The sequence below is a fragment of the Plectropomus leopardus genome, unplaced genomic scaffold, assembly GCF_008729295.1.
Source record: "Plectropomus leopardus isolate mb unplaced genomic scaffold, YSFRI_Pleo_2.0 unplaced_scaffold25355, whole genome shotgun sequence".
In the NCBI taxonomy this organism is placed as follows: Eukaryota; Metazoa; Chordata; class Actinopteri; order Perciformes; family Serranidae; genus Plectropomus; species Plectropomus leopardus.
Window position 1 is genome coordinate 1 of NW_024627552.1, and position 10,067 is coordinate 10,067.

The 10,067-nt window shown below is 44.4% G+C and overlaps 2 protein-coding genes across 2 annotated transcripts; one reads left to right on the forward strand and one right to left on the reverse strand.

Moving 5' to 3' along the window:
- Window positions 1–922: 922 nt before the first annotated feature.
- siah2l (seven in absentia homolog 2 (Drosophila)-like) lies at window positions 923–5,486 on the forward strand (the record flags this gene model as incomplete). The annotated part of the gene is made up of 2 exons (XM_042516709.1): window positions 923–1,123; window positions 1,951–5,486. Coding segments are annotated over 2 exons (573 nt in total), but the record flags the coding sequence as incomplete, so codon positions are not given.
- Window positions 5,487–6,159: 673 nt separating this feature from the next.
- Window positions 6,160–9,072, reverse strand: rbmx2 (RNA binding motif protein X-linked 2). The gene is made up of 6 exons (XM_042516708.1): window positions 9,018–9,072; window positions 7,773–7,888; window positions 7,645–7,696; window positions 7,436–7,565; window positions 6,993–7,179; window positions 6,160–6,913 (listed from the first exon to the last, which is right to left on the reverse strand). The coding sequence occupies exons 1-6, from the start codon at window positions 9,020–9,022 to the stop codon at window positions 6,339–6,341; spliced, it is 1,065 nt and encodes a 354-aa protein (XP_042372642.1). The 5' UTR covers window positions 9,023–9,072; the 3' UTR covers window positions 6,160–6,338.
- Window positions 9,073–10,067: the final 995 nt, after the last annotated feature.

Genomic DNA, 10,067 nt, shown 5'->3' on the forward strand with positions numbered 1-10,067 from the left:
CAGTGTCATAGAATGTCCGGAGCAGAGTCTTGCACACTCCAAAGGACCTCAGTCTTCTCAGCAGGTGGAGACGACTCTGGCCCTTCTTGTACAGGACATCTGTGTTATTAGACCAGTCCAGTTTATTGTTAAGGTGAACACCCAGGTATCGATAGCTTTGTCTCTGCACTTTGGCCTTTAAAACAGGGTTTTTTTCGGCTCGTCTTCTTTGTTTGACGAGTGTGAGTCTTCGTCTCCACCTGCATCACGCTGCACGCCTGAGCAGCGTGACGGCAGCCACGAGGAGTTGCAGCGAGTTTCTCGCTCGCCGTGTTCACATTGACACATGTGTGTGTATGTGTGTGTGTGTGTGTGTGTGTGTGATCTACTGGGAGCAGTGCTGGTTGTACAGTCTGACAGCAGCAGGAAGGAAGGACCTGTGGTACATATATATATATTGAGTGATTTTTAAAAAATATTTGGCACAAACGTCCACCTGGATTCAAAAATGAGTTGATTAGAATTTGGTGAACAAAGGTCAAATGTCAAGGTCGCTGCAAGCTCGTCTGTCTTTTTGGTATGAATGCAATGTCTCAAAAGCTCTTGAGTGATTTTTAAAAAAATATTTGGCACAAACGTCCTGGACTCAAGAATGAACCGATGAGGTTTTGGTGGTGAAAGGTCACTGTGAACTTTCAACTGTTTCATTTTCGTGAAGATCAATGACTGAAGAACGCCTCGAGTGAGTGTCCTCAGATTTGGCACAAACGTCCACTTGGACTCAGTGATGAACTGATAAGAATGTAGTGTTCAAACGTCACACCATGACTGACGTTTTTGGCCATGACTCTGTGACATCATCACGTTGGGACGTGGTCAGATACTGAACCGGTGACTCTGGTCTGTAAACTGTGCGGAGGTTTAAACCTGATTCTTCGCTGTGTGTCCGCTGTTGTCTCTGCAGTACTCGTCGGCCGGCTGTCTGCTGTCTCTGCACCACAGCGAGAAGCCCGACCACGAGGAGGTGTGTGAGTTCAGGCCGTACACCTGTCCGTGTCCCGGCGCCACCTGCAAGTGGCACGGCCCTCTGGAGGCCGTCATGCCTCACCTGATGCACGCGCACAAGTCCATCACCACTCTGCAGGTCAGCAGCCTCACTGCAGCCTCACACAGGGTTCCCACCGTCATGGAAAACCTGGAAGAGTCCTGGAATTTCACAAACACATTTTCCACACTCAGTAATAAAACTAGTAAAAGTCCCTGAAAGTTTGTGAAAATTCGTGAAAATGTGCTGTGTGCAATATATTAAGTGACATTAATGTAAGATAGCAGTGAATTCATTTTCTGTAGCTGATGACGTAACGCCATTCATTTTTTCATCACCAACGTTTCTTCATTTTCTGCCTTCATGTCTGCTCACGAGGCACGATGGCTGGATTCTGTGTTTTTTTTACTGGCCAATTTTTTGGCAATTTTTCTTTTCAAGACTTTTGGCATTTTTATTTTTATTTCAACTACTGAATTATTTCTGTTCATTTTCTTTTCTTTTAAAATTTTTGGTGATTAAAACTTTTTTGTCATAAAATTATTGGTGATTTTTATAGAAAAAAAAATTTTATGGGAAAAGAACAGATTTGGAAGGTATGTTTTCTTTAGACGTTTTTTTCTGTCAGTTTTATAGAAAACACAAAAATAAGTTTTGGGTTTTTTTATCTTAAATTTTTTTAGACGTTTTCTTTAAAAATCACCAAAATTACACTATTTATCACAGCCAGAAATGCCGAAATAATAATCATTGCATTTTCAAATATCCCGCACGCCGAGCAAGTGGGGCAAGAAAAAAAGAAAAGAAAAAAACTGGGTCCTTGAAAAGTTTTGAGATTTTTTCCGTGACAATACGTGACTGTTTACGTTCATGATTTAAGATGTTTTTCCGATGCTGACGGTGAACGCGTCTGTCTCTGCGCGCAGGGCGAGGACATCGTCTTCCTGGCGACGGACATCAACCTGCCGGGCGCCGTGGACTGGGTGATGATGCAGTCGTGTTTCAGCCACCACTTCATGCTGGTCCTGGAGAAGCAGGAGAAGTACGAGGGCCACCAGCAGTTCTTCGCCGTCGTGCTGCTCATCGGCACCCGCAAGCAGGCCGAGAACTTCGCCTATCGCCTGGAGCTCAACGGCAACCGGCGCCGGCTCACCTGGGAGGCCACGCCGCGCTCCATTCACGACGGGGTGGCGGCCGCCATCGTGAACAGCGACTGCCTGGTGTTTGACACCTCCATCGCCCATCTGTTCGCCGACAACGGCAACCTGGGGATCAACGTCACCATCTCCATGTGCTGAGGGGAACGGAGACGCCGACATGACGCCGGAGCAGACCGGGAGGTGCTGACATCACTTCCTGTCTGTGTTTACAGTTTTACTTGCAGAGAGGAAACTTCTCGAACAGCAGCGGCAGGCGGAGGCCGGCGCCGCGCCCTGTGACGTCTGCGACGAACGACGGGACAGAACGGGTCGTCCCTCAGCTAGCGGAGAGCGCCACGTCTTTGTCCTCATCAGGCCTGCTGCTGAGACCGCCGCCCATCCCGGCGGGACGCTGAGAGCGAGAGACTTCACCGCAGCAGCGTGAAGAATTTAGCCCCTTATCAGTGAGCGGGACGCTAACCGACGACGTTTTACTTAGAAAAAAGTCAGTTTTATTTCTAAAGTCTGACATCAGAAATCACGATCTGCTTTTCAGCAGACGACATCCCGCTGTCTGCACATCGTCACCACGCATCAGGAAAAACCCCGAAAAACCTCGAACAGGGAAAAATGGCAGAAACATCAAGAAGAGCGGCGGAGGAGGGAACTCAAGAAGTCACTGAGAGCTCCGCCTCCCGCAAAAAATGTCCGAATTCATCGAGAACACACAGAACAACACAACGGACGCACGTAAAACAACAACGTGGAAAGTTTGCTGACCGGTTCAGCAAGTCGCTTCTGTCGCGTTAAAGCCGCGTTATATTTCACTTTAATCCAACTTTGACATTTTTAGTCCTCAATGTCAAGATTTCCTTGTGGCGTCAAAAATGGCATCAAATACAGATATTTGTTATTGTGGTGTTGCATCGAAGTTTAAAGTTACAGTCGACGTGAAAATTAATTGCACGAAAACCAAAAACTCAGCACGTCTCAATGATGCTGTTTTTACCGACCGTCCAACAGCAACGAGCTGAGAAGGGGACATTTGTCCACCTGCCGCGGAGGACTCGGACATACTTCATCAATAATCCATTCTCCGCCGGTGCGTGTGAACGTACTGACTGTGAACGTCTGCTGCTTATATGAGAAAAACTGGAGCACCGAAATCCTAAAGTGGGTTTCATGTTATAACAGGTTTTGCCCACCAGAGGGCGCTGATGAGTGTCTGAGTGTCTGCTGCCTCACACGAACACTCGACGCTTTCACTGAAGAAGACGAACTTTCAATGTCAGAATGAGATCAGGAAAGTTTTGTTAAAATTGTAAGCAGCATTGTAAATCTGCAGCCAATCTCTGCAGCCCGTCTCTGCAGCCCGTCTCTGCAGCTCGTCTCTGCAGCCAATCTCTGCAGCCCGTCTCTGCAGCCAATCTCTGCAGCCCGTCTCTGCAGCCCGTCTCTGCAGCCCGTCTCTGCAGCTCGTCTCTGCAGCCCGTCTCTGCAGCTCGTCTCTGCAGCTCGTGTCTCATGTTTCGGCAGTCGCTGTGTGCCCTCTTTGGGACTCTGATGGGTGAAATCTGCCGTAATCCTCAGACGTTCTTTAATCTCAGATAAAAGCAGTGAAATGGAGGAATAATCCTGCGACTGCTCGTCCTCAGTTCAGCCGCCTGCGCCTTACTTTCCACCGCCAGCCTCTACTTCCTGTTCCGGCAGGGAAACTCTGATAGCAGAGATCTGTATTCATACCAAACCGTCCGAAGCCACGGGGACTCGATGGACGGACGTTGTCTCTCCCAACAGTCCCGGTGTTTCGACCTCAGCAGCAGCCGACCGGCTTCAGCAGACACCTCAGACACTCGGACGCAGAGCTGCGACTCGTCTGCAGCCGAGCCTCAGACTCGTCAGACTCGTCAGACTCGTCAGACCTCGGCGCTGCTTCCTCCGTAAATAAAAACTCTCTCAGACGCTTTCTGCTGAAAACTTTTATAAACTCTTATAAGCTTTTATAAACTCCGAACGTTCTGGAACAAAAGACTCAAACTGAAACCGAAATATTTCAGCTCGATGAAAAACCGAACGTCCTCTGAGGATCAGAGAAGAGTTCATTTTACTGGCCTGTGATTCCAGGATCATTTTCAAAAACTTTCCAGGGAATATTTATTTTATCTGTCCGCAGAGCTGTCTCTGAAGAGTCTCTCTGAACTCCATTTTTATTCTTAAAAAGCAAACTTTAAAGAAAACATTTTTCAGAAAACATTTCAGCTTTTCTTTTTTCTTCCAAAATTTTTCGGTCTTTTCTTTCCTCTAAAATTTTTGGGTGGTTTGAAGACTTTTTCTTGATACTTACTTTCAAGAAAATGTCTTACTTACTTTCGTGATTTCTCTTTCTTTTCTTGCCTTTGAAAGATTAATGCGGCCCTGTGGGTTTGGAGGATATGAATGATATCGTTGGATTTTTAAACAGTCCAAAATTATTGGACATTTACGACCGCTGTTCTTCTCTCAGTTAGCTGCTAACTGCACTCGGCTGCTTTTTAAATCTGCGGCACGCGGCATTCAACGTGACGCCGCATCGTGTTGAAGCAGAACGCCGCGATGTTTCCGCCTCCAACAGGAAGCATAAAAGCTGTCAGTCTCATTTCCTGCTGGAAAACACGAGTTTCCAAAAATAAATATGAGTTACCGAAATGTGTCTTTGAGTATTTAGGCTTTTTTTGTTGTTGTTGTTGTTGTTGTTGTTATTTAATTTACTTGGAAAAAAATAAATTGTTATTTTGCTGTTATTTATGCTTTCTGTGCAGAGTACACAGTAGAAGTAGAAGTACACAGTAGAAGTACGCAGTAGAAGTACACAGTGCTGATTCTGACTACAGACGGAAAAAGTGTTGTGATATTTTATAGATATTGTCGTTCAGTTTTAAATGTTCCGTCTGTTATTCAGATAATCGTGATATTTAATTTTGGTTCAGTGAATAACAAACAAACCGATCATCTCTTCACTGTCCAACCTGAGGTCCACGTTTTACTGGACACGTCGGGACATCTGTGTTCGGAAAGATCTGCTTCGCTTTGATCCAAAAAAGTCAAACAGGAAGTCTGTTAACGTGAGACTGAAGGAGGGACGACAACTACGACTCCCAGGGTGCTTTTCACCATCAAACATCCAATCGCAGCCTCAGAGGATGAGTGCTGCTAACGTTAAAACATTCAGCAGGATCTGAATAACTAACATCTCCATAGCAACTGCAGCTGGGGCTCATGGGTATTGTAGTATTCAGAGCTGTACACAAAAATGATTTAAAATACAAATATACATTAAAACCACACTAAACTGTGTTTTCTCGAATTATTGATCCTCTGATGCTTCAAATTGTCAGATTACTGCAGAATATTAATATTCATAAATGTGATCAACACTTTATTTCACAGGTCTGTAATTTCTCTTTTACGAGTTATTGATCAGAGATTTATAATAATTATGAGTGAAATAATTATTGCTGGTGTGACTGTGGTCAGCTGTGAACACAAAAAAATATTCACAGAAAAGCAGCAAAACAACATAAAGTCAAAGTTTAAAATAATAAATCAGCGTTGACTGAATATTTTGGGGGTTAAATGGACGTCGTATCCTCCCAAAACTCTGCCGCAGATTTACTGTCCTGAAAAAAGCTGATCTATATATAGAATTATGTAGAAAAATGATCTATATACTATAAATCTATACGTGAGATTTCATCACATCATCAGGAGACGGACAGCACGTTACAGAGCGACCGCTCGGGACTTTCGGACGATTCTGGGACTTTGGGGCGTTTACAGGATCGTACGACGTTTCTAAGATTTTGGGATATTTCTGCGGTTTTGGGTGTTTTAGAATTTTAGGACATTTGTAGGAGTTTAGGATGACTGAAGATTTTAGGACATTTCTCATGTTTGTGAGACAGATGGACAGACGGATGCAGCACTGAGACATAAAAACACTGAGACAGGACAGGTGAAGACATTTCTTTGTTTTATTACAAAACTCAAACAATAAAAACTCGTCTGAGCGGGAGGACGTCACAACTCAGGTCTCCGTCTTTACGTCCGTCTGTGTCTCTTCCTCTGCTACTGTCTATGTCCGTCCGTCTGTCTTGTTCCATCCCTGTCTCTGTCCTCCCAGTATACTTTAGGTGAACTCAGTGTTTACTTCTGTCTGCGTCTTTCCTTCTGTCTTTGTCCGTCTCCCTCCTTCTGTCACTGTCTCTGTCTGTCTCTCTTCTTCTATCGCGGTCTCTGTCCGTCTCCCTCCTCCTGTCACCGTCCCTGTCTGTCTCTCTTCTTGTGTCTCTGTCTCTGTCCGTCTCCCTCCTCCTGTCACCATCTTTGTCTCTGTCTGTCTCTCTTCTTGTGTCTCGGTCTAACTCTCTTTTTCGGTCATAGTCTCTGTCTGTCTCTCTCCTCCTGTCCCCATCTCTGTGTCTGTCCCCCTCCCTGTCTCGATGTCTGTCTCCATCTGTCCCCGTCCTCCTCTCCTCCTCCCCCCGCAGTCTCTCGTTGTCTCTGGCTCTCTGTCCATTCTGTTGTCCTCCTGGCGGTGGCGTCCCCCGCTGGTTGTACTTGTCGTAGGCGGCGTCCTCCTTCTCCTGTTTGACTCTGACGGCCGGAGGACGAAGAGGACGAGGAGGCGGCGAGGAGGACGAGGAGGACTGCCGCGCCCTCTCCTTCTCCTTCTTCTTCTTCTCTTTTTTCTTCTTCTTCTTCTCTTTTTTGTCTAAGACAGAGGGGAGACATTAAAATCCATCCCAGCATGCTTTGCAGCACAGAGAGGGATGGACAGGAAGTGACCTCACCTTTTTTGGGCTTCTTCACAGGAACGCTGTACTGCTCGTCTTCCTCGGAGGACGAGGAGGAGGAGGCGCGACCTTTGGGAGCGCAGCCCTCCTCCCTCAGACGTTTGGTGATGTCATCCATGTCCTCCGTGTCTTTGGGGGGACGGTAGTCTTTGACGTGGTCCACGCGGATCGTCCGACCTTTAATCTGTCGGCAGAGACGACAAAAACACTTTGTTGAGATTACTTTGGAAACGTCCTAAAATCCGAACGTTATGAAATCCCCAAAACCTCCTAAAATCCTAAAAAAAAGTCCTAGAGACATGTTTGCTCGACGGGCCCCTGTCCTCCTGTCCTTTTATAAAACCGGCCTCCAGGCGAAGCCGGTCGAGTGTCCTGCTGTTTATCAATTCGAGACTCGGCGTGGACAGCTGCGTGGACAGCTGCGTGGACAGCTGCGTCACCTTGATGCCGTTGAAGTTGTCCACGGCGAGGACGGTGCTCCTCTGGTCCTCGTAGCAGATGAAGCAGAAGCCTTTGGACTTCCCCGTCTTCTTGTCTCGGACCAGGTTGATGTTGACGATCTCTCCGTACCTGCGGACAGAAGGAAGGTGAGCGCTCTGATTGGCTGTGGCAGTGTGGGAGGGGCTTCACGACGTCTGCGGGTACGTACTGAGAGAAGACGCAGATGACGTCGCCCTCCGTCAGCTCGTACGGAAATCCTCCTGCGGGAAACAGAACAGCGGATCAGAGTGTCGCTCTCGGGCATCGAACCAGCGTCTGTACGTTACGGCTGCTTACCCACAAACACCCAGGCGCTGTCCCTGTACTCCGTGTGCCACGACACCGACTCCCTGACCCCGAGGTCGGCCTCGCGCTCGTTCAGCTCGTTGATCAACTTCACCTTCGTCAGCGGACTGAAAACAGGACAGAAAAAATAAAAAAGCTAAATAATATTCGAATTAATGTTCAAAGCTGCTCCTCAAAAAACGTTTACGATGATTTCTTTATTTTAATTTTTCTGTTTCCTGTCTCAGATTATACTTTTACTTTCGGTTTATTTTTTTGAATTTCACTTTTCCTTTTGTTGGCCTAATTTTTCTGTTATTCTCCTCATTTGTGTCACAAATCGTGAGCACTTTCTCAGATGAATATTGCTAAAATTGACGACTGATTAATCGTTATTTGGAAAAACATCAGAACTGAATTTCAAAGAAAAGCAAATATATATTTTCTCCTTAATCAAAGCTCACGGCAGCTTACTGCAGGTACTTTGACGTAAACGGCTGATTAATCATCACTTAGTTGTTCGATCATCGTTACTCCTCATACACACTTCTGTTTTTAAATCAGGTGCTGTTTTATTTCACCTGATCGTTTTACATTTATTTTGTTTAAAAAAACAAATGAAACACTTCCAGTATTCATATTTCCAATTAACTGAATGATTTCATTTAATCTATGAGGACGACACACATTAATATTTATTTTTTTAATGTGAATCCCCAAAAAACAACCAAGAAATACAACATTAAAAGCTCCAGGACGCTACGAATGAATCAAATTCAGGCCAGAGTCCATAAAAAAACCCTGATTTAATGTTTCCGCCTCAACCGGAAATGTATGAAGACGCGTGAACACTGTTTACAGTTTGTGTAAAATCACAAAAATCTGATCAGATCATCTTCTCTTAAATTCGGCAAATCGACCGAAAAATCAATAAAAACACGCGCGCGCACGCACACACACACACACACACACACACACCGCGGTCTGATCTGATGAGTCTGAACCATTAAACACGCGCTAAATGTTTATTTCCGCGCCACAGCTTTTCGTTTTTACGTGTTTTTACACGCAGACTGAAAATAATGTTTAAATTGTGTCATTTTTTAACGGGGTTCGGTGCAGACGGACTGTGCGCGAGGGAGGGGCGGGGTTTGGTCGGTTAGCCGTCGGCGCCGGATGGCGGGTTCGCGCGCAGCGATGAGAGAATAAATTAACGGAAAATAAAATCCAAAATAATACTTTGATGAGAGTACTCACTTCATGACGGACTCGGAGGACAAACGCCGATGTTCCGGTAGGAAACGGCTGCCTGAAGAATGATCCGTTTCCGCTCGAGTTCCCGCCTCTGCTGCCGCCTGCTGGTCGGATGACGCAACTACAGCCAGGCCCGTCTCCGGGTCTAAAAAATAATTTTAAAAATAGTTAATTTTATGAGTAAAAAAAAGCATTTTGACTTTTTTTTTGACACTTTTTAAATAAAACAATTTGACGATTCTTTTTGGCAATAAATAAAGAAAATATTTCACTATTCTTCTTTGCAATTTTTAAGTAAAACTTTTTTTTTTTTTTTTTTTAATTTCTCAGTTTTTGCATTTTTAAAAAAAACAAAACAAAAACATTTGGGCTTTTTTCCCCCTTTAAAACTGTGCATCAGTTTCTTCAAAAATCTACCGAATGACATCATTTATCGCAGCCTGAAGTTCACATTTCTGACAGTGCGTGGACACATCGTATGTTATTGTTCGTTTCTAAAACAGATCTCCGTGACTTTTCCTTCCTCTTCAGGGCATATTAAGTTTCCAAAACTTCTCTGGGCCTGAAATTTACTATTTGGAAATTCTATGACTTTTTGCGTTTTTCATGACGGTATGAACTGTGACTTTGATCAATTTTTTTCTTTTAATTGCTTTTTCTTTTCAAATGTATCTTTTTTTCTTTAATTTTTTTTCCTTCAATTTTTTCTTTTTTGTGATTTCTGTTTTCTTTAAACAGTTTGGTGATTTTTGACGTATTGAAAAGATGATTGATTTTCTTTTAAATATGTTTTCTATAAAAATATATATTTATTTATTTGTTTGTTGATGAATTATTCTAGATAGATAGATAGATAGATGATGGATGGATGGATGATGGATAGATAGATGGATGGATGATGGATGGATGATGGATAGATAGATGGATGGATGGATGATGATAGATAGATGGATGGATGATGGATGGATGATGGATAGATAGATGGATGGACGGATGATGATAGATAGATGGATGATGATGGATGGATAGATAGATGGATGGATGATGGATGGA

What these genes read in the sequence shown, in the direction of transcription:
- rbmx2 (XM_042516708.1), bottom strand. An exon ending in CAGCGCCTGGGTGTTTGTGG is followed by an intron (nt 7,697 to 7,772) that starts GTAAGCAGCCGT and finishes TGTTTCCCGCAG; the next exon opens with GAGGATTTCCGTACGAGCTG. An exon ending in GTCATCTGCGTCTTCTCTCA is followed by an intron (nt 7,566 to 7,644) that starts GTACGTACCCGC and finishes TTCTGTCCGCAG; the next exon opens with GTACGGAGAGATCGTCAACA.